The sequence below is a fragment of the Ascaphus truei genome, chromosome 3 (assembly GCF_040206685.1).
Source record: "Ascaphus truei isolate aAscTru1 chromosome 3, aAscTru1.hap1, whole genome shotgun sequence".
Taxonomy (NCBI): Eukaryota; Metazoa; Chordata; class Amphibia; order Anura; family Ascaphidae; genus Ascaphus; species Ascaphus truei.
In genome coordinates this window covers 93912983-93938409 of record NC_134485.1, presented here as the reverse complement: position 1 = coordinate 93938409, position 25427 = coordinate 93912983, and the positions used below count along the sequence as shown (strand labels likewise).

The window sequence follows — 25427 nt, the reverse complement described above, 5'->3', positions numbered from 1 at the left end:
TTGTCTCCCACTGACTCCTGTGCAGAGCCAGAGATACCCCATTCTGATTATACGTGTGATGGGTATGGGGAACACACAGAAGTTTTGAGCAATAAGTGTGAGCACGGTACCACTGATGCTTCAGAGCTTCCCAATGTAGAAAGGAAGAAACATAAGAAGAAAGGAGTTTCACAGCTTGCCATGGAAGTTGCAGAAAGAATTAAAGATAACCCTGCAACATCCGGAAAGCATGCGTCAGAAAAAAGCAGAGATATGTTGCAACCTAGAGCGACTAGCAGAATCATCCTGGGAGTGGTGGCAAAGTAAAATGATGGACAAAAGAAAGATGTATCCTTGAACCTAGCTAAAGATGCCTTAGCTCAGGCACTTCAATCTGCATGAAATAAGATTGATTGCCTCTTGGGACAATTTGATAAAGATCAAGAAGCCAAGGCTGAGCTACAGGAGTGTCTGTCCACAGTGATCGCCGAGTGTATATTTGTGGAGAAGTTAAAGCATCAATTGAAGAGTCACATGGAGGACGTCGAATAATCTGAAGAGGTCATAAACTGACGTTGCCAAGAATCCGGACCTCATTGATCAAGATAGCACTGAACTGAGAATGTGTTAGTAAGAGCTTTGCAGTCGCAAAATACAGATACAGTACATGGAAGAATATCTATGAAAAGGCCAACAGTCGTCATACAGGCTACTTATAGAGGAATGAAAGCTGTCCGTTTTATTGAAGGAATAAAGCAGCCTGCATTCATCTGTTGATTTGGAGAATGCAACAACCAATGAGGAAGTATGAACATTTGAAGCAATATGGGATTGTACTCTAGTCATAAGTTAGAAAATTTCAGCAACAAAGATACTACGGGAATATAATGCTGCTTGTCTGATACAGTCCGGAGACAGATCCTGCGTCATAACCAAGCAAGCTGTGTGTTCCTATAGACGCTGCTATCAAGATTCAGTCTGTGACAACAATTAGACAGATGTATCGCTATTGCATAATGAGAAATGCATCACTGGTTATTCAGCTGTGCTTTCATCTGAATAAATAAATGCATCAAGAAAAAGCGGTACAAGACTACAAATCTGCCAACTTCAAAAGAGAGATACCATGGGGTACAGTCAGAGCTGATAAAAACTCAGTCAAGTTTGAGTTGCTGGAGATCAATGATGCTGAGCCAGACACCGATGATCATGCCAGCAACAAGGAAGAGATGCAGTAATGGCCCAATGCCTGGGATGCATGATGCATGAGAACACGCCTTTTGCAAATAATAAAATGCATAATGCCATACAATAACAGAAGGAGTTTGCAGAAATATATATACACTATGTCATGTATGAGAACAAGCCTTTAGCAAATAATAAAAGGCATAATGCCATGCAATTTACAGAAGTATTCTTCAAACATATATATACACTGTCATGCCTTGTTAAAAAAAATTTTTTAATAAAATATGATGCATTGAAATAAGCATTGTACACTACAAAAAAATAAAAAATAATAAAATATGATGCATTGAAATAAGCATTGTACACTACAAAAAATATATATATATTTTTATAAAATATGATGCATTGAAATAAGCATTGTACACTACAAAAAATATATATATTTTTATAATTGTTGTTACAATTATATACAAGTAACGGACAATACATCAGAAATGTATCTCCATAAATTATCATTGCTATTTCTGTCATGGTATGAATTAAAGGTTCACGTTTGTAAACCTCAGAAATCAAATTTTCAATAGCTGAGTTGTCCATATTCTCACAGCAAGCAAGCACAACTCAACTAAAAAAAGGTAATTTAAACAGTACCCAGGCAGAATAGCTTACTAAATTTTCATTGGCTGTTAGTTGCTCACATGACCAGGTTGCCTTTGAAAAGGTGATGGTGTATTAGGGTAGTTCAAAGGGTAATCTGTGCAAGGAAATTCTGTTTTTGGCAAACTACAAGGATCACATTCACTATTTTCAGTCACTGATCAAAGGTACAGTCCCATGTACTATGAAAACTAATGCCTGTGATTTGATTAAAAGTTTACAACTGGTTGTTGCCTTAAACAATCAAAGACTTCTAAGATTTGTAAATTCCTTTTTCAAGTTCGAAACATGTCCTTTGTTTTGATTTACATTTCTGAGAGGGGACCCTGTCAATCTGGTTTGTTTCAACACATTTTAAGGTGATATATATAATTTTTAAGGCATTGATCATATAGTTTAAAATATAGTCTTTACTATTTAGTTCAATTTGGTGCACAGAACAGCACTTTCCAATATAGTTTGCATACATTGTATTCTTGGTGTATGTCATTGTCAAATGTTGATGGATATTAAGGAAGACGGCAACTGTCTCAGTTCTCATTTCCATATGCATAGACAGCAACTAATTGTGATTCTGTCAGTTACAGAAGTGGAATTAAATTACATTTGTATAGGGTTTTTTTAACACTAAAATATGCCTATTTAGCAGGTCCAAGAGCGAAGAAATCTGTTTTTAGACTTGTGTTCTAAAGGACTGCTAATGTGAATTTAACTCGTTGAGTCACATTCAGATCTTTGACATGAAAAGCGAATGTCATGGTCTGTAACCATAACAACTAGGCTTGTTCTGTCAGAGAGCTGTCATATAATAAAACATAATAAGGCATATGCACTAAGCGCTGGAAAAAAAATCGCTGGGCTGTTTAAATCGCCAGTTTTGATAGTGTTTCTATCATGGTATGCAGAAAGCCAGGAATACCTGTGATAGCGACATTTGCAAAACTGGCGAGTAGCCGGCGACGTGATGATCGCCTCTCTGAAAATGGCTCTAGGGCCATTAGATTGTATTATTTCTTGTATTTTTTCTGGCAACAGGGAACATGGACCTGCAATATGCTCATGAGGACGCCCTTCCTGATGGCAGGGGTAAGTTGAACGTTTAATTTACTTTATTTATGCTGGCTGGCTAATGTTTGATTTTATAATAGGCAAATGAGCTATTTTCCATATCTGTGTAATAGTTATTTTGCCCATTACTGTACTGTATGTGTTTGGGGGAGGTGTATTTATTGCAATGTATTCCATATTTTTTTCTGCAACCGGATTGGTACCGCAGACCCGTGGGGACCACACGAGGACCCCCGGACACCTGTGGGGACCACCTGAGGACTCCCAGACACCAACGGGGACCAGCTGAGGACCCCCAGACACCCATGGAGACCACCCGGGGACCCCCGCCGGCCTCTGGTATCAATCCTCTGTATAAAATGTTTTAAATAGTTTTATTTGGGGGCACAGGGGGTGGGTTATGTATTGGTGGTTAGTACATATTATAATGTTTATTGGGGGCAGAGGGGGTGAGTGAAGGGCCAAGTACCCGCTTCACTCACCCCCTCTGCCCTCAATAAACCTGCTGTTGTTCCTTAACCCCTTCACTGCCTTAGCGGTTAGCCGCTAATATAATGAAGTTACCTGTAAATGCATTTTTATTTCATGGGATTCATGCCGGGGGCCTCCGGTGCCGATATTAATGGGTATCAGCACCGGAGACTCCCAGCATCAATTCAAACACAGGAAAAATGCATTTTGTTTTCTAAGTCACCTCTCGCCGCTTCTCGGCAGCTTCTCATCACCTTCCTGCCAACTTTTCCTGGCGGGAGGATTTTGAGAGAAATTCTCTATTCTAGAGCCGCAATTAGCCTCAATAAGGTAATCGGGACTATTAGAATTGCACGACTTTGAAAACCTGCCGATAAGTGGCTTCTAAACGCTCGTTTAGCGATTCTTTTTTTTTTTCTCTGAAAAAAAAATTGCCGGAGAGGGCTTTTATGGGTGACTTATCGGGTCTTACTGAATAGCAGTAGGCCTTTTTGGTGAAAAGGCGTTGATAAGTGGCTTAGCGGCGCTTAGTGCATAGGCCGCAATGTGTTTAATCTGATTATAAGGACAACAATTGCAAACCTTTTGCTTACTCCATACTGTTTTTACTGTTCTCATTTTGTTTTTTCCTAAAAGAAAGCTGTCACTTTTGTTTTAAATCATATCTCAAGGATTTAACTTTCTATTTATCAACAGAGTCACTGTCATAAATAGAGATTGGTTATTGCAGCAACTAGCTGCAAGGGTACAACTGTAATTCTTCACCTCTGCAATGCCGTAAAAAATATATATCTATGTCTAGATAAGATCAAGAAAAATACATAGCGGAGAAGTATTTCCTTTCTTCGCTATTTTTACAAAGCTTTTAATTTGTCTACAAATACTAAGTCATTGCAAAAAAACTAAATAAAATATGCAAATAAATTAGAATAATGCATGCAGTATCTAATACATAATTTAAAAAAAGGGTTTGTAACATTGGCAAGACGCCAAAGGGAAAAACACTACTATCCTTTTGTATGCTATTTTTTAATCCTCCTTGTTGAAAAACCTCATTGTATAATGATCACGGTGGCATTTTCACGGAGGATCTGGATATGCGTATCTCTCAATGCTCCTTGGACTATTAATAAGAAAAATAGAACTCACTGAAATGTACTAATAAAGATACAGATGCAGCGGCCGTTATTCGAACATATCACTGTGGCGAGGAAAGGGTTCACCAGGCTTATAATAATGGTCAAGCCCACTTGGTTACCCCTGACCCGTGTTTTGGGGTCCTAGAGTGTCAGCTCTTGGACTCGGGCATTGTGTATGCATTACCGTGACTGTGTGCAAAATATGAGACAATTGCCGTTGTGTTTTACCGTTTCCAGAGGTGCTGGGACCAGGAGATGTTCAGGAGGTAAGTTACAGGGTGGGTTTGACGGAGAAACTGGTTGCAGAATGTTGCTATGTATCGGGGTGCCGGAGTTACAGGATTCCCCAAGGGTGTACCCAGGAATCAAGTAAGATTCTGGGATACACTAGAGCACATTGCTCCGGTCAACCTCCCGTCCTGAAAACATTCCTGCGACTCACCACTGGGATGCCCTGCTTCAGCACAGAGCAGGAAAAGGTAAAAATTAGGCACAAGGGGTTAATGTATATCCCCACACTCCAGTCCAGAATGTGTATAAGACGGAGGTTTGTTTTATTAAAATAGGATTCAGAGGGAAAATCATATAATGTGTTAAATGTATGAATTATGGTAACAATGTTTTTGAATAAGGGAAAAGAGAATGGGTTTTAACCATCCCCAAAGATTTATAAGTAGGTTTTTGAAGTAATGTCATAGGAAGTCAGTTAGATAAACAACACATTTGCATAGAAAACAGAGGGAGCTTCAGAGACATTTGTCCAAGAGGTGTTAAACCTTTTATTGACACGTAGGGTGTGTAAGCCTGTGCTTTGAAATGCTTAGCAGGATTCAAAGGTGTTAATCTCTTGTTAGCAGGAAAGACCAAATAATTTGTTAGCCCTTCCATTCTAATTTAAGACCCAATATCCTTAGATCAAATGGGTCCCTTTGGCCTACCTAGACTGAGCGGCATTCAGTAAGAAAACAGGATGGCATATGCTAAGTGGCAAGTGGCCAGTGGGGGGAAGATGACAGTTTTGTTGCACATGCTCAGTCACTGTTCTGAAGCTTCTGACAGGCTACCTATGCTTCTGGCGGAGCATGCCCATTGGCCAGGAATATAATTCCCACACAGTGATTCGCTCCAGACTGACAGGATGGACTTTTGGGAGATTTTAAAAAGTCATGCAGTCAGTCAGAAAGTTAGATTAATCAGTTCCATCTAAGGGTTCAATCTAAGTTTTTCATGAGTTCCATCATCAGTTCCATCTTGTGTGATTCAGTCCCATTTGAAAAGTTCCAGCTCTGAGTAAATCGCCTAAATTTCTCAGAGGCTAAGTGACCAGAATTAAACAGAAAGAGGCCACAGGAAAAAAAGTGGCCGGGAATTATTTTGCTGTGTGTTTGCAACTAGAAAAGATTTGTTTTGTTATCCCAGTTTCCAAAGTAAGTGTGTCTTTTTCCTGTAATTTGTGTAACATATTTGTGTACGATAGTTATGTGAATAAACGCAATTTATTTTTATCTCTCTGCTTTTCTCAATCAATGATCCTGGTAATTAAAAGTCTTAATAAGCCTGGTCTACCGTGACAATCACGCGTTGTATAACTCGCAATACCCAGGTCATGGCGCATGATTTCTTCCAACGGTACCGCCTTAAGACGCGAGTGCCGGCGAGTGCAGAAAATGGCATTTTAGTGTTCTGTTTTTTAAACACCTGAAATTGACACAGTAGCACAGTACTGTACACATTACAATTAATTAATTTCATTGCATTTCATTGCATACAAAGAAACAGAATTCATGAAATTCAAACAAAGCAACCACGATAAACACGGGTGCCTGGGGCGATTAGCCGCGTTAATGCCGCGTGGAATACAGCAGAGCACACGTAAATGGCTCCATGATTTGTTCGAATAATGGCCGCTGCACCTGTAAATACATTTTAAATGGATTCCCCTATATAGCTGCTGATCTATAAGTAAACTGCCCTTTAAGTACCAATATGATGTGCTTTCAGATTGGGAGCCCAAACATAAAAATAAATACAAAATACCTTATATTGTGTATATTAGATACTCCTAAACCGTGCTTACAGTATTTAAAATGCATGCATTCGAACTTTAGAAAAAAAATTGAAAATTCAAAAAAGTTAATTAGAACTTCTAAAGATAAAAAGTTAGTCCGAAATTGGCAAAAGCAAAATTTGACATTTTCATTCAAACGTTGTCATTTTCTATCAAATTTCACCAGAGGAAACGACAATTTTGTCAGGTTCGAAAACTTAGGGGAAAACTTTGCAAATCTTTACGTTGGCGTTTTGGCAAACTTCCTTCTTCACGTTCTTAATAACTCTCCTGCTCTTTATAATGAACCTTTCCTATTCCTAATTAACCATAACATTCCTATAAATAACTATTTCTATTATACACCATTGTACAGAAATAGAAATTAACCATACAGAATATCTATAAAATATGTTTATTACGAAAATTATAGAAATGACAGAAGAGCAAAAAGAAAATTTGATTTTTTTTTAAATGTATAAATTGAAAAAAAAAACTTAATTGAATAAGAATAAAAATTAAATATATAAAAAGGAATTCAAATACAGGCTATACTAAAATTACCTTAACATGATCCATAATTGTATCTATTATATTAATGTTACCCAGAAATATGCAAACTGAAGGGAGCTACAGGATGCTTGCTGGCTAACATACCACAAGATTGGCGTAAAGCAGATGTGGTGCCTATATTTAAAAAGGGAGCTAGATCACAACCTGTAAGCCTGACTTCAATAGTATGGAAACTACTTGACGGTTTAATATGGGATAATATTCAGGAACACCTAATGGAAAACAAAATTATTAGTAATAGTCAGCATGGATTTATGAAGGATAGATCTTGCCAAACTAACCTTATTTGTTTCTTTGAGGAGGTAAGTAGGAATTTAGACCAGGGTAATGCAGTTGATGTGGTCTACGTAGATTTTGCAAAGGCTTTTGATACGGTTTCACACAAGAGGTTGGTGTACAAATAGAGAAAATTGGACTCGGTAATAATATATGCACCTGGATTGAAAACTGGTTAAAGGACAGACAACAGAGGGTTGTCATAAATGGAACTTTTTCAGGTTGGGCTAAAGTCGTGAGTGGAGTACCTCAGGGATCGGTACTGGGACCCCTGCTTTTTAACTTGTTTATTAATGACCTTGAGGTTGGGATAGAGAGCAAAGTCTCCATCTTTGCTGATGATACTAAATTGTGTAAGGTAATAGAATCAGAGCAGGATGTAATTTCTCTTCAGAAGGACTTGGAGAGACTGGAAACGTGGGCAGATAAATGGCAAATGAGATTTAATACAGATAAATGTAAGGTTATGCATTTGGGATGCAAGAATAAAAAAGCGACTTACAAATTAAATGGAGTTATTTTGGGGGAATCCTTGATGAGAAGGATTTAGGAGTGCTTGTAGACTGCAGGCTCAGCAATAGTGCCCAATGTCATGCAGTAGTTGCAAAGGCAAATAAGATCTTATCTTGCATCAAACGGGCAATGGATGGAAGGGAAGTAAACATAAGTATGCCCCTTTACAAAGCACTAGTAAGACCACACCTTGAATATGGAGTACAATTTTGGACACCAATCCTAAGAAAAGACATTATGGAACTAGAGAGAGTGCAGAGAAGAGCCACCAAATTAATAAAGGGGATGGGCAATCTAACTTATGAGGAGAGGCTAGCTAAATTAGATTTATTTACATTAGAAAAGAGGCATCTAAGAGGGGATATGATAACTATATACAAATATATTCAGGGACAATACAAGGAGCTTTCAAAAGAACTATTCATCCCACGGGCAGTACTAAGGGCTCGGGGCCATCCCTTAAGGTTGGAGGAAACGAAAATTCACCAGCAATAAAGGAAAGGGTTCTTTACAGTAAGGGCAGTTAAAATGTGGAATTCATTACCCATGGAGACTGTGATGGCAGATACAATAGATTTGTTCAAAAAAAGGTTGGACATCTTTTTAGATGGGAAAGGTATACAGGGATATACCAAATAAGTATACATGGGAAGGATGTTGATCAAGGATTAATCCGATTACCAATTCTTGGAGTCAGGAAGGAATTAATTTTTCCCCTTGATGGGTTTTTTTGTTTGCCTTCCTCTGGATCAATAAGTAAGTATAGATATAGGATAAAGTATCTGTTGTCTAAATTTAGCATAGGTTGAACTTGATGGACCTATGTCTTTTTTCAACCTCATCTACTATGTAATTATGTAACATTTGCAAGCACCAGCCCAGTTGAGGATTTCCTCCATGGCACATACAAGTGTCCTGCAGTGGGTCCTGGTGTCCACACACTGACATATCTATCTGGGTTGACCTCGGCTGATGTGATTTGGAAATCCAGACTATGTTGGTGATTTACCATTCTGCTCTCCCACCTGCATCTTGGTACTCCAGTTCCAAACACGTCTACCTCCAACTGTGATCAGGTTATTCATACTATGAATTTATAATCTACACTTTTGAGTGAGCATTTTATGGTTTCATTAAACAATATATGTAATAAATTGTATTACGCTATGGGGCATGCACTTCTGGTTTGTTTTTTTAGAAGTTTCCTGGAACTGGTTAGTTCCTTCAGAAGCAGTTCAGAACCTAAGAAAATGTCCTGCTCCATCTACCCCATATCCTTTTGCCATTTCCTGGCACATGTTTTCTCATGCTTTTTCACCTGTTATTATTCCTAGTTTATTAACCATTTGTAAATCAATCAATCAATCAATCTCTCTCTCTCTCTCTCTCTCTCTCTCTCTCTCTCTCTCTCTCTCTCTCTCTCTCTCTCTCTCTCTCTCTCTCTCTCTCTCTCTCTCATCAATACTTCATTTGATCCCATATGGAATCATTTTTAGTTAAATGCAACTATATTTCCCTTCATTTTTATTCAAAAAAGTTTATTTTAATACATTTTTAGTCCCTCGCCTCACTTCTTACATTTATGCATAAAAAAAATCTTACTTTTATTTTTAGTCTTTAATTCTTTCTTACAATTTTCTCAATATTCATTTTATAGTACAAAGGAGTACCAGGTACTTCTTTTCACTACCCTTAAGGAAGCTAAAGATATTATTTCTGATGTTGAATTAAAGTTTCTTTATATTGACCATCCCAGAGTCCCTATCTTTTATCATTTGGTCAAAGTAAACTAATGTTTATTCTATCCCCCTGGCAGACCTATGATCTCCAAGACGGGGTCAATGACATCTAATATATCCCAGTATGGGGATTTTTTTCTACAGACCTATGTTATCCAATCAGGTCTTATACTAGGGATGCGTTGCATGCCATTGACTCATTTCGGAGATAAAATGGAAGGCATTTTATATCTGGGCCACCTGCAACATTTAGTCACAATAAACATGCATTGAGCATGAAACGTTCAGCGGCTAGACATTTTGAAGATCACAATATTGATATGTCTCCCATGCAAAAAAGATTATTTCTATTATTTAGTTTCTTTTAACACATAATTATTTTTTATTTGAATGTCAATTTTATTTGCAGATCTGTGGAATGGCCATGGGGACCAAGTTTGCCCCAAGTTATGTAAATATATTAATGGGTTTTGAGAGGAAAGCCAGGTCTGGACAAATAACACACTGGGGGTGGGCCTGGTCCACTATGGCCATTTTATAGATGACATACTTATTTTTTGAGACACAAATTTTGTCAATGTTAATGATTTATTTTCTCACTTTAGTTCTTATTCTCTAGGTTTAGCAATCACTCAGTGTTGATCCTAGCCAAATTGTTTTCCTTGATTTACAGCATAGTCGATTCTAATTTATTTATATAGACTGATGTACATAAACAACTAGTGACAACTAAAGGATATATACATGCTATTAGCAATCATTATCGTAGATAGCTCAACAATATCCCGTACAGTCAGTTTAGTCATCTCAAACACAATTGCTCTTTAGACCAACATTTCTGCATTAAAGCTAGTTTGTTGAAGGAGAAATTCATTCAAATGTGGTATGAACCGAGTGTTATTGTGGATTCCTTCAACAGGGTAGATAAGTTGGATAGGAGTGCACTGTTGGAGAAATTCAAAACTGTGAGAATCCACAAATCTCCCAAGGTTACTGGTTCTTTGATCGGACAGTCTTTTCCACTAGATACAGCCAATCTTCCAAGATGAAGAGACAATTTTAAAGAAACATTGGAATATTCTTGCAGGGGATCCCATATTAGGATATCATCTGAGTAAAGCTTCATCTAGTATTTATAGAAGAGCAAATAGTTGCAAAAAACATGTTGGTATCAACAAAATTAAAATCTATACAGTGTCCTACTCCCATGTTCTGGAAACCTTCACTGTAATAGAGGAAGATGCATTACTTGTACCTACTTAGAAAGCATAAAGGATTTACAATAATTTTCAAATGGTGAGTCTTTTAATGTTATGGGCGTTATTAACTGCCTCACTATTTTTGATGTGGATTTGTTAACATACAGTTATGGTCTCCAATATGTTGGACGTACCACATGCCCACTATGCACAAGATTTCTTGAGCTTAAATGAAGTATCAAACATGGTGTCACTAGTAACGCTTTGCCATTTGCCATGACAAAATTCCAGATGGAATCAAAATTATGGGACTTGAACATATTCCCCCTCCGTTTTAAGTGAGGAAAGATTCAGGCTTCTTTGTCACAAAGAAACCTTTTGGATTTTGAAATTAAATTGTTTACATCGATGTGGCTTAAAGCTGCAGTTCAGTCTTTTTTTTTTTTTTTTTTTAATTCAATAGTTTCATGTGGGCAATCTCTAATTACCTAAAGAACTATATAGCTGCCAGTCAATTCGTTCTCCATGTATTGATCGGCGAAATTTGGCGACATCTTTAGATATGGCATATGTTTTTCATCTGCTTCTGTCAGTCAGTGGAAGCTCATGAATATTCATGAGCACTCCTGCACTGACATGTGCTAGAGGGAGGGCAGGGCTGACAAAGGGGTGTGCCAGGGCTTGTGACAGTACATGAAGGGGCAGTGCCTTAGCAAATGCTTGTTAAAATAGAATACAAGAAAATTGGTCTTTCAAAGTTGTTTTTTTAAAAACAGAAAATGCTAAAAGTATTTTTTCTTACTACAGAACTGATTTATTAAAAAAACCCACACATGCAGGATATAGACTGAACTGCAGCATTAAATGAGAATTTAGACATGAGCACTTTAGTTCAATGACTTCCTTTGTTTATTCTCATGTTGTACATGTTTCTATTTTCTATGCATTGTATAAATATATGTCTTATTGATATATGTATAGTATCTTTTTTTCATCTCTTGTTTATTTTTATTTGTAATTGTTATTGTTATGAACTGCAGCATTAAATGAGAATTTAGACATGAGCACTTTAGTTCAATGACTTCCTTTGTTTATTCTCATGTTGTACATGTTTCTATTTTCTATGCATTGTATAAATATATGTCTTATTGATATATGTATAGTATCTTTTTTTCATCTCTTGTTTATTTTTATTTGTAATTGTTATTCAATAAGTAGTATGTCCATTTATATCTTAGAGATATAAATTTGTATGTATTACTATTTTTTTTTATATACCATTGAGAATATCGCCCTATTGAATTATATACACTTATATATATATATATATATATATATATATATATATATATATATATATATATATATACAGTGGTCGACAAATCACCAAAAAATCTACTCGCCGAACAAAAAAATCTACTCGCCACCTAGTACCACAAGTGTGCTGCTTGGGCCAATAGGAGCTCGCCACGATGTTAAATCCACTCGCCCGGGGCGAGCAAATGTATAGGTTTGTCGAACACTGTATATATATATATATATATATAAATATATATATATATATATATATATATATATATGTATATATATATATATATATATATATATATATATATATATATATATTAAAGTGAAAGAATTATAGACAGCGCCCCTTACCAAACACACCAAAACTGCTGCAACGCTGATATATGTGGTAGGTGTTTGCACCAGGTTGATAATTTAAGTTCAAACAGATCAATAACAATATAAAAATATAAAAAGTGGCAGGGGCCGTATATATGCCCAAAAAATGAATGTGTTAAAAAGAAAAAAAAAAGTGTGCATAAAAATCAAAAAGAAAAATAAAAAAATAAAAAAATTGTGAACAAAAATTAATTCAAATTGTATCAAAAATAAAGGACAAAAGAATATCTGTGCAATTGATATAAATGAATAAAAATATGTAGGGTCCAACCTAACCTAAATTGTGAATTGATTTCAAATCATAACAATTAATGGACCAAATATATATTCAAAAACCAAAGAATTGAAAAAATGGTAAAACAATTGTAAATGTTCACAAAAAATACTTAGGTCCTCAGATTGTCCAGGATAATGATTCACAGAAGTACAGGCTGCTTCTTCTTGGGTTCACCGAACTCCCACAGCACCTATTTAGATAAAAAAGAAAAGAAGCGCCCGGGGATCTGATGAAATCCGCAAGGACGGAAGAAACGCGTAGGGATATGTGGCAGTGAACCTACGGTGGTCGAGCAGTTCCCAGCTACCAACGTGAAGACGCAGAGACGCAGAGACGTGTGTGAAGTCCCATCCGGGTCCCAGTGCTCCACGAGAGAGGTGAATGGCGGCCGCACGCTACAACTAAGCAGCCGCAAAGGAAACTACTGATTCCCTTACTCTCTGGGACAACTCTCTGGAACAAAGGCTGATACAGACACAAGATCCAGCACTCCAAAGGACTTCAGATTACACAGAGGCGATCGTGGAGTCTTCAGTTGGTGCATGGGCTGGTCCCATAACATGCCTGATTTTATCAGACAAATTGTAAGTGTGCATTTGTCTTGTCCGTGATATATTAAAATTCTTATCTGATTTTACACAAGGATCGGGCGCTTCTTTTCTTTTTTATATATATATATATATATATATATATATATATATGTATTTTAATTTGGTAAATATGTATTATCCCTAATGCCCATAGCATCTGTTTTCAATTGTTTAATTATAGGTGTGATATTTGATCCCTATAAATATCTTTCTCCACCTTGCTCACAGACCCGATGAAGTCATTTTAATGATGAAACAAGTAGGGTTAAGAAGTTGAAGCAATCCCTGTAGGAGCCAGAGTCAGAGCAATTGAGCAGCCCCACTGACATCACCCCCACAGCACCGCTCTCAGCTGTTCGCCATCATGGCCTAATAGAAGAGAAGTGTCAGGGACAGCAGCCTACTGTTCTTCCAGTGGCCTCTTTGAAGACACATTGGAGAAACAGTTGATCATTAGGAGACACATATACGAAAGAGAAGTATCAGGCACAGCAGCCTCTGCTGGTCTATTCTACAGCCGATTGGGACACGTATTGGAGAGACAGGCAAGGGGGGGGCAAAAACAAGCTGGGGTTCAGCACAGTACCAGAAGACAATGGGGGACATTAGCAGTCTATATTAGCAATACTATATTTATGCTCAGTGTGGGAGGACTCAAGCACGTTGAGACTGTTCCCCTATCACTGTATTCACTTAAGACTCTGTATCTCACTTAAGACTATGTGTTTGTATCCATATATACTAAAACAGAGGGTATTGCCGCTCACCAAATGTACACAGAATATATACGTATAAATAAGAGGTGCATACGGGAAGTAATAACATATATCAGGACAGGAGAGGGTTAAAGAGAAACACCCAAAATAATTCCTATTTGCACTCACCTATACTATTAAATGGCTAGGAAGGATTCAATCCCTGGGTAAAAACCCATACACCATTAAGTAAATCACAATTAAAATGCTTTAATGAATAATTATGCAAAGACAAGTACAATTATTAAAGGAAACAGGGAGTGGGTGCAGGGAGTGGAGTGGGCTATGTGACCCTATATTGTCAGCACACAGCTAGCAAATATAAATTCCTATTGGTGCATCATACCAGACTTATGCATGAACCCTTCTATCAGGCACTCGCTCTTGCATGCTAGATGAGGTGTATGCATGACATAGTCGTGAATAGGACTTATAACACATCCAACCTGTGTATATAAACGGCTAGCATGTATGTCCCTCCCCAAGGGAATTTATGCTGCAATGCACCAGTAATTAAGACATGTATCTGCCAGAATCTGTAAGGTACATAGTAACTGCCTCCTTAATCGTTTTGACTCCTAGAGGCGGTCTTTTAAGGTTCACACACTTCTACATCCCCATATACCTACAGAATTCACTCTATTGGAATAATGAGAGGGCACCTACCCAATTCGCATGGGCACTAACATATTTGCCCTGTGTATCATCACTATTAGGGGGTGACTTTTACCTGCACCCCGCAGGATCTTCATCATTATTTATGGCATAATGCCTTCGTTAACATAAATGAGATCAATATGATTCTCATTATCACCCCTTGTAGTGCCAATAGCAAGAGGGACGCGTATGGTACACTTACCTTGTATATAAGGATTATCACTGGCACCTAAAGGGTTAATTTCGGCTAGCTGTGTGCTGACAATATAGGGTCACATAGCCCACTCCACTCCCTGCACCCACTCCCTGTGTCTTTTAATAATTGTACTTGTCTTTGCATAATTGTTCATTAAAGCATTTTAATTGTGATTTACTAAATGGTGTATGGGTTTTTACCCAGGATTGAATCCTTCCTAGCCATTTAATAATATAGGTGAGTGCAAATAGGAATTCTTTTGGGAGTTTCTCTTTAACCCTCTCCTGTCCTGATATTTGTATCCATATATACTGTACACTGGATAGGATGGGAAGCCATTTTTAGTTGCTTACAAATATTGATTCCTGCTTATTCTTTTTCGGCCTTTCACTGCTTTTCTGATATTATTGGACTTGTATGGTGATTGCAAATATCACATTTGTAACACTGATTAAAGGACCTCTGTGGAGCTATTTTTCTTACCACACAGCTATTCTGATATCATTGGACCTGCAATAGGGTTTACAATCCACCTTGTTAGTGTATCATACACTATATGTGAGAACCTTTTTGTAATCTCATGTGAGTGGGTATTTAAGTTTATTATTAAAGCTTACAACATTTTGTATTTTATTGTACTGGGAGTGTGCACATCTCAATTTTTTCTTCCAATATATGTGTGTATATATACGTATATATCTGACTCCAATTTGGTTAATTAGAAATATAAAGGGATAATTATGAAATGTAGGAGAGTATTTAGGAGCAACAAATAAGAGGATTGCCATTATCCCTGAGTAAGTGTATTGCCGAAATGCAGGGAGTAGAATGCAGGTGCAACATACAGATTGAAGATCGCCTCTTTACATCCAATTCGTGTGTTTGATCTCTAGATCTGTGAGGACACTTAAAAGGGCATTACTGGTGACACTTTTTTGTGTGTTTTTTTTACAAATATTTTAATAGGTTTCTTCTCCGGGGACCCCTTGCTTTCAAAGATACTTACCTCGGAATGGGTTGCCAGTAGCAGCCCAGAAGGTACTAGTTGGGGCTATCAATATGGAGGCTTACAATGTCCCTTGTCCTGCAGGTCAATAGGAACCCATGACATCATCCTTGCGGGCTTCCTTTTGACCCACATGACGCAGGAGCTTTAAACTGCACAGACATACTGGTAGCACCTACGGCGGTAATTATCTCAGGGAGCAGGGGGTCCCCAAAGCTGAAATAAACAAGGTTCAGCTGTGGAGACCCCCTGCTTCCTTCCCATTAAAAAATATATATAATGCGTCTGCAGGAGTGCTACTTTAACCAACAGCTTACTGTACTCTGTTCCCATGAATTTCATCAGATGGCTAAAGTGATCCTTCCTTTCTTTATGCTGAAGTTGATGATACAAGTCTCATGTTAGTAAAAATGATCATCGATTCATAAAATAACAGTGATGAAAATACCCCCAAAATGTTAAAGAAAACATTTACATTTTTGAACACAGTACAAAATTCAATATAATTACTGTAACCAGAATTAAAGAGAACATGTAATTCACTAAACCTCTACTCACATACTATATGCTGAACCTGCAATAATGTTCAACCCGTAAACTTTATAAAAAAAAAAAGTTAAATAATACATGTTATTTAAGTATGATAAATATATAGTTAAAAATTAACATAATATTGTGTGACCATGATACTCCTAGTCACTGACATGTTTCACTGATAATGCTACAGTATCTAAAAGTGTACAACATACTCACCATCTTCAGTGGGTACATAAATATTCAAATACAGACAGTCTTCATTCTGATCTTGCACATATGATACAACAGTATCCAGATTGGCAGTAAACCATATAGGTAGCATGTCATTGAGCAAAGATCTTTCATCCAGATACTGCGGACATACTGGAGCAAACTGTGTGGCATTCCTGATTCCAGTCCAGGACGAAGGTGGCTCAGGGGGTTGAAACCGCCTCTCTCCAGTTGGAGGTGAGGCATAGGGCACTCCCAAATATTGCTCTACGGGACCAAGAATTTCATTCGGTAATGGTGTTCTTGTGCCACGTATTTTACCATAGTTTGTAGGCACAATTGGGTGCTGTGCTTGGCCATCGATGATTGTAAATCGTACAGCAAGAGCTGTTATCCATAGTAGCACATTTGAGTTTAACACAACACAGACAGGGGTGAAGATCAAAGGCAACCATAATAATCCCTTTGGACGCGACATTGTTTACATCAACATCAGAAGGATGATAACTCCCAGGGTGAGAGGACAAAGACAAGTTTAGCCAGAAGGGATGAATTAATCCAATATATGCAAGTAAAACACAGCACTTTTTGTCTTCTTCATATAATGGCCACCAGTAGGCTCCAAATTTTGATAAAAAGTCTTCCCAAGTGAAGCCCAATCCAAGATAACAAAATAAGGTAATTGTCACTATTGCAAAGATCTGTTTAAGTTCAAATGTGGCATGACTTATGCAGTAGCCAGGTCAGTCAGTCTGTGGGCAAAAGAAAGAAACATATTTAAGAAATGCACATCATAAACATACAGATGATCTCAATCCTACGTCATTTGCTTCGTATGGTACTGAAAACCCTATTCAGTAAGCACTTGAAAATACTAAAAAAAAAAAAAAAAAAAATTCATCCTTGATTTATCAACAGCAAAATAAGGTAATCAACATCAATCATCCGATTACTTTGATACAGATTACTTAAATATTTCAACATGAAATACTGTAAACGTGAAGTTTTCTTAAATGTTGAGCTAAAGGGAAAAGTTCAGATAATAAATATTGCTAAAGAGTCTGAAAATATTAGCAAAAGTTGCATATTGTGCCACTCTAACCAAAAACAAAACACGTAAAAGTTTTATTTTTCAGTCCAGTATTTGTATGTAATGCTGCCATCACAGACTGCAAAAGAAGAATATAGACACACTGTGCTCTATTTACTAAAGTATAATAGCTATTATCAGTTGTTATCAACCCTTCTCCTTTATGTAGGAATCGATAATGGCTACCATACTTTATGAATGAATCCAAGCATTCAGCTTGGATGGTCTATGCCATGTTTTCGCTTAATGATTTTACTGTGTTACAGGACTTTCTAGTAGTGAATTTTCAAAAGCTCAAGGGGACAGATTCATAAATGTCCAATGTCCAATGTCGGGTATCGCAATTGACTTGTTAATGTCGGGTCAGGTGCAATACCCTGCATCAAAGCTTAATGAATCCCGGAGAGTGGAACTTCCTTCGGTGGACACTAGATAAGTGCCATATAATACTTATATTTCCTATTTATATTTTTTTATAGGATTCCTGATGTCTGAAAAAACAAATCAATTTAATTTGTACATAACAAATGTGAAACCTACAATATCATAAATAATATAAATGGTAGTTCGCAGCAAAACATAATGGTATACACAAGATGCATCTAAATCAGTGAATCCTGCAGAATAAATATGTTTTCATATTCTTATTCTCACAGTATGAGAAGTAGATTATTTGTATTCATAAATTTAAAACCTACATAAATATTCACTCAGCAACCATAAGTTCCATTTTTGATTAAGCATCATTATTTTGCGCTAAAGCGAAATGCAGCTCTAATAAAAATTGTATTGTCTTAATAACTAAAATATGGATCAATATTATGTTAATTTATTTAATAACAAACAACATGGCTGAATAGTTGAGCATTATTATTTACTTTGCACTTCAAATATTTAAAAAGTTCAATTTTTAAGTAACAAGGCCTTTTCTAAGGATTACATATTGATTACCATAGATTTGCTGAGGTCAACATATCCAGAAATTAACAACATCTAACATTCTATAGCTAAACTATAGTATAGGTAGGAATACATCAGTATTAACTTTGAGTGAGCTGCAAGAGCATACAGAATACACTGTAAGAAGAGAAAAAACAATACTGAAACAATACTTGTGAGGATGTTCCTGACACTGTGTGCTTTCACGTCTATTGTCATTTTTTTCCTATTGGCAATCAGGCTAAGAAAATACATGATTTCAGCAGGCTAAAGTCCACAGAATTCTTTTTTTTTAATGAATCGATATATGTATTGACTGTTAAATTACACATGAAAGAAGAAAATAATCCCTCCAGAGGAAGAGGGAAAAACTCTCCCAATTTTATGTACACTAAACCTATATTTGTGTTAAATATATATTAAAAAGGGCGGGAGAGATGGAGGGTCATATACACCAATATATATATATATATATATATATATATATATATATATATATATATATATAAATATATATATATATATATATATATATATATATATATATATATATATATATATATATATATATATATCATTCTTGCATTCTGGCAACCTCCAAACCTCAAACAGAAATTAGTCAACAGAAAACTTCACAGCGAACTTAAAGACACTGATAATGGCACAAAACCATTTAACAACACACGTTTCAAACTCTGCAAACATATATGCCAAGATCCCACAGCCAGTCACAACAATGGAACACTCAATGTTAAAGGATCATACTGCTGCACATCCAGGAACGTGGTGTATATGATTCAATGCAATAAATGTAACCAAGGATGCTACATTGGAGAAACCAGCCAAAAACGTCAAGGCAGAATGAATATGCACAGACACTATATACTACTCCACGAAGAAGGAAGATACTGCTCACCAGTGGGACATCACTTCTCACAACTAGATCATTCCATAAATGATTTAAAAATCTAAATCCTCAATGGAATGTTCAAACGCACCCAAGAATGGAAAACATTTGAACTCAGAAGGATCAGACTCTTTGACACCAAAACAAGTGGACTTAATGCAGATATGGGGTTTCTCACACACTATAATAATTTGTTGTAATGGTCCTCCCTGCCATTGTGCCATCCTAAAGCTTCCCCCTCCCCCCCCCCCAGCATCCTCTTCCTCCTCTGTGCTGTTGCGGATGTACAGCCCCCCCATCCCTAATTCTCACCTTCCTTATCACTGTTTTAACACCCTTCCAGTGCCTTCTAAAATTCCAACCCCACCTCATATACATCTCTTTGTTCTTTATTCTTCCTTTTTTTTTTAAATTAGTTTCCAATCCGTGTCTGTCATAGAAACCTTTGTATATCAGTATTGCTTGACCTGGGGAAGCGAGGAAAACTCTCAAAAGCTTGTCCTATGACATAAATTGTTAGTCCAAATAAAAAAGGTATAACTTAATGAAGAACTCATTTATTCTGCAATATATAACAGTGTTCGACAAACCTATACATTTGCTCACCCCGGGCGAGTGGATTTAACCCCCGGGTGAGTAAATATTGGCCCAAGCAGCACACGTTTGGTACTAGGTGGCGAGTAGATTTTTTTGTGTGGCGAGTAGATTTTTTGGTGATTTGTCAACCACTGTATGTATATATATATATATATATATATATATATATATATATATATATATATATATATATAGCAAATGGAAATATTCCTGTATGCTCATTTGCATGTCTTAGGCAGGTCTGCAACCCCGCCTTTCACCATTATCACCCAGCACACAGCACTTCCACTGCAGCAAGGGATTCTGGGAAATGACATGCAAATGGGCACACAGTGTCACCTTTTTGCTTTAAAACCATTTTTAACATGGTTCCCTATAGGCTTAAGCTTGCTGCATGGTCACAGCTTTAAGCACAGCCAGGATTAAGATGCATAGCCAGACAACCCACCCACAGACAGCTGTTTCTTTCTTTTTTTTTTTTTTTTACTTTTATTAACATTTTACATATTATAACTTTTTGAAAAAAACATATAACCAAACATCATACAAAGATAAGAACCATATACTTCAAGATTCTTTCATCTCATTCTTACAACCCAAACCTTAAAACTCAAAACCTTTCTCCACTCTCAAGTAATGTGATCATCTGTTTTAATTCTTCCTCCATACTTTCCAAACCTCTCTTATTTTTCTCTATCTGAAATCCAGTCCACACATTATATTCATACGCGTCCTTTACTTCTTTCATGTCCTAATATTTCCGCCCAAATCTCCTACCTAGTAGTTTGTGCAAAACCTCTTCCTTTGTGAGCCCTACCTCATCCTTTCCCTGGGTGCTCCTTCCCTTACTATCTCCCGCAGAATTTGCCTCTTTTGCCTGTGCAATCCCTTTTTTGCCTGCCTTTTCTTCACTTTCGTTCCCGCTTACTCTTCTCTGTATTTTAGTTCCCTCCATGCTTGTCTGACTTTTTTGTGAGGATGAGCTATCGCTCACACTTCTCTCCTTCTCCCTCACCTCTCCCCTAGCCTCTTTTATTTTAACCCACTGTACATGCTCCTTCTTTAATTCTTCATATTGCTCTTTTGTCAGCTGTTTTCATTGGTACATCATTTCCTCTAATCTTTTTATTATCTGTTCATCACTACTTCCCCCATGCTGCTTCCGGAAAATACCCACCCAAAATAGAAAATCTCCCACTGCATCCCCAAAATGTTCCATTTTCTCTTTTAGGGTTACTTTCCCTGATACTTTTCCAACTTTACCCTCTACGCCCTTCTCTCTAGGCTCCACTTTTTTTTGGCTATCCTTATCTTCCTTTGTTTCTATCCCTTGCAGATTTTTACGCTTTTGAGCTTTTTTCCCTCCTATTTCCATTTCCTCCTCCAAAACATCTTGGGGACCTTCCCTCTCCCTCTGTGCATCTTGAAACTCCATACTTTCCCCCCAGCTAGGTTTCACCGCGCTCAATGACTGTATTTCCGCCTCCCCTGCATTTTTCTGTGGGACTGCTCCCGTCTCCTCCCCTCCCTCCCTCCCCCTCCAGTTTCTGGGCCAAGGACTCCAGGAAGAGATCTTCCTCTTTTTTCCTCAAGCTCTCTTCTGTCAAACGCGCCAAAGTTTCTTCCATTTCTTCCCCTGGAGTTTCCTCAACTACAGTAATCCCCAGAAATCCCTCTGTTCCCTCCGGCGTCACTTCCACCCTAGACACTTCTGGAGTCTCCAACGCCACCCGGATTTTGTCCGTCTCATCATCATCCTGTAACACTCCCGAGCTCACTGTAGGAAATCTTTCGCTCACGTCTTCTGTCATCTCCGGTTCGTCTGGAGGATCTCTTCCTGCTGCCGCTGTCAGGGCGTTAGATCGTGGAATGTATCTGACTGAGCCTATCCCTCCCCCTGTGCAGTAAGCGATGTATGACTTAAGATGTTAAATGGTCCCTGAATGTTAGTGATGTAAGAGCATGTGTGTGTGTGTGTGTATGTATGTGTGAGTATGTGTGTAAATATAAATTTATACAGTGTCCACAGTGTATTCACCACTTTACAAAAGGTGTGTGTTGAATGGAAGTGTATACCAAGGGTATGGGTAGTGTTGCATTATTATTAATGTGTGCAGCTACTATGTGGTCCCTATTGGACAAGGGTCCTTTAGATGTGGTAAATGTAAGGACTGCCCTTTTATGCTACGACACCCACCAAAAATCTTTTCAAATTGGAATAATACCAGATGGCATGATAAAACCATAAAAATATTCAGTATTTTAATAATCTGGCACACAACTGATTAACTTGAGTTACAAGTTACATCTTAAAAATACATTACATTACATGCAGTATTGTTTTTATTATGACCAGGACTCGGCCTGGTTGTCTGTGTTTTTGCAGAAATGAGATTATCTGAGAGCGATCTGCTCTGTGATTGTGGGGTGGTTAAAATCTAGATTCACAACTCTTATTGACAGTTGAATTGTGCACCTTAAAAGACATCCTTAAAAGGGTCTGGGAATGTTAAAAGTTGTGGCCAGGAAGACACTCCACATGACAATGTAAGTTTACAAAATATAAAATATTGTTAGCTACTGTATGTTCGCAAGAAATACAAGTACATTTGTGTAACAGTTGTGATCTAATGAACTCAATAAATGCTAGACAATCCATGACTGTGAGGGTGCAAATGTCAGATATTTGTTTGCCTCTAAATTTAGCATTAACCCCATCAGAAATAATCTCTTTGCCTGTAATGAGGAGGCAGAGGCTAAGGACACGCACAGAAGGTAGGCTTATTTTGTTTTCAATACAAGGAGTTTTATGATAAAACCATGCATTTGTGATATGAATTTAGAATTCAACAGAGGGAGTGGTCTATGCCAACAAGACACGTGAATTTCCAACTCAAGACTCTGAGAAACCTAAATATATGGTATTGTAAATTAGGAAGTTCTGTTTGTTTTTTTACCATTATTTTTATGAAACTGTCAGCATACTGTATATTATACTGTATGTTTCTTGTAACATTCTTTTTTATGTAAACTAAGCACTGGACTACTTTTGTATATTATATAATACATGTGACATGTGAACATCTGAGCACCGAATCCTTTTGGACATTGTTGTTGGTACTTTTGTATACTAAATCTAAAATTGAATAAGTACTGCTTTGGGGTGGAATTGAACTTTGCACACTTTGAAGAGAGTAACTGCATTTTCTGACACATTTTGCTACAATACATTTTTGTGTGCTAATTGCATATTTTTCTTAGTACAGTATACGGAAACCAAGGACCCCAAGAGAAAAAAAAATTACTTTTCTTTTGTAGAGGCAGTGATTTCAGGTTATATTTGTGATATGATGGGAGACTCATTTGAGGCACCCTGCAAGGGTGCATTAACCGTTGTTACTGTACATATACAAGTCACGTGCTCACAGGTGTGCCCTTCATGACTCTAAACAATGCCAAATTCATGACTTCATTAACTGATAGACTACAGATATTATTTACTGTATATGGCAGTTTGTGATTGCGGTAAAAAATACAAGATGCAAAACCCGCTGCTAACTTAGAATAAGAGTTTTTGGAACATGTCTGTCACATACACCAGAGAGAGCAAGAGGTTAAATAAAACAAGTTTATTTTAATCAATGTCAACATTCCTAACCAGGGCCGCTGAAACCACTAGGCGACATAGGTGGTCACCTAGGGCTGCACATTGTGGGGGGCAGTGGAGGCAGTGCGAGGCTGGCCAGGACCAGAGCAGACTGTTTACCTCCCACACTGCTGTAAAGCTCCTCTGCAGCATGCTCCTGCTGCAGTTATATGTTCTCTCTGCTGCTTCTGTTCACAACTATACAGGGGGGTTGTAAAGCGGAGGGAGGGGTATGGGTGTAAAATAGAGTGGGGGGCAGGGTGGTATAAAACAGATGGGGTTGTGGACGTGTAAAATGGAGTGAGGGTGACGGGGTTTTAAAGGGGAGGGAGGATGTGTGTAAAATTGAAATGGGGGAGGTGGTGTAAGGGGAGGGGGGAGTAAAACAGAGTGGGGTTTAAAAGGGAAGGGGATGAGGGCGGTGTAAAATGGAGAGGAGAGGGAGGTAAAATGGAGGGCGGGAGAAGGGGGTAAATGGAGGGGGGAGTGGGGGGGTAAATGGAGGGAAAAGAGGGGGGTCAAATGGAGGGGGTAAAATGGAGGAGCAGATGGGGAAAGGGGAGTAAAACGGATGGGGAGATATGGGTATGGGGGGTAAAATATAGGTGGGAGATTTGGAAAAGGGGTAAAATTGAAGGGTCAGAGGGGGGTATAAAACATATGGGGGTGTAAAATGGATAGGAGGAGAGGGGGAGAGTGGGGGGGTATAAAATGGGAGGGGGAAGAGGAAAGGGGTTAAATGGAGGAAGGAGAGGGGGAAAGGTAGTCAAATGGAAGGGGGAGAGGGGGTGTAAAGCATAGGGGGGTGTCAGATGGAAGGGAGGAGTGGGGAATAGTGGGGTGCAAAATGGAGGGGGTAAAATTGTGGGGGTAGGGTAGATAGAGGGTAAAATGGAGGGGGAGATGGGGGAGAGGGGGAGATAGGAGAAGGGAGGAATGGAGACGGGAGAAGGGGGGGTAAAATGGAGGGGTGAGAGGGGGGTGTAAAACAGAATGGGGTGTAAAATGGAGGGGGGAGAGTGGGTGTAAAATGGAGGGGGAGAGGGGGTGTTAAATGGAGTGGGGTGTAAACTGGATGAAGCAATGGGGGAGAGGGGAGTTAAAATGGAGGAGGGAGGAGGGGGTAAAATGAAGGGGGGTATGGGGGCTAGAGGGGAAAGGGGGTAAAATGGAGGGGGAGAGTTGGTGGAAAGGTGGGTAAAATGGAGAGGGGAGAAGGAGTCAAATGAAGGGGTGAGAGGGTGGAGTGGGGAGATTGTGTTAAAAGGGAGGCAGGATATGGGAAAAAGGGGGGTAAATGGAGGGCGAGAGGCGAGTGGAAAACAGAGGGGGGAAGGGGGTGTAAAATGGAGGAGGGAGAGGGGAAGTAAAATGGAGGGGGGTAAAATGGAGGGAAGTGGGGGAGACAGTGGTAAAATTGAGGGGGGAGCCGGGGAAAGGGGAGACAAAATGGAGGGGGAGAGGGGGTGTTAAACAGAGGGATGT

General features: G+C 38.2%; 1 protein-coding gene across 3 annotated transcripts in view; it reads right to left on the bottom strand.

Moving 5' to 3' along the window:
- The window catches only part of NLGN4X (neuroligin 4 X-linked), a 607811-nt gene that overhangs the window by 407731 nt on the left and 174653 nt on the right, over positions 1–25427 (bottom strand). For all 3 annotated transcript variants that reach the window (XM_075594568.1, XM_075594569.1, XM_075594570.1), the window contains one exon: positions 16770–17515. In XM_075594568.1, the coding sequence (XP_075450683.1) occupies positions 16770–17241 (472 nt within the window). In that variant the 5' untranslated portion in view covers positions 17242–17515. The remainder of the gene's footprint in view (positions 1–16769; positions 17516–25427) is intronic.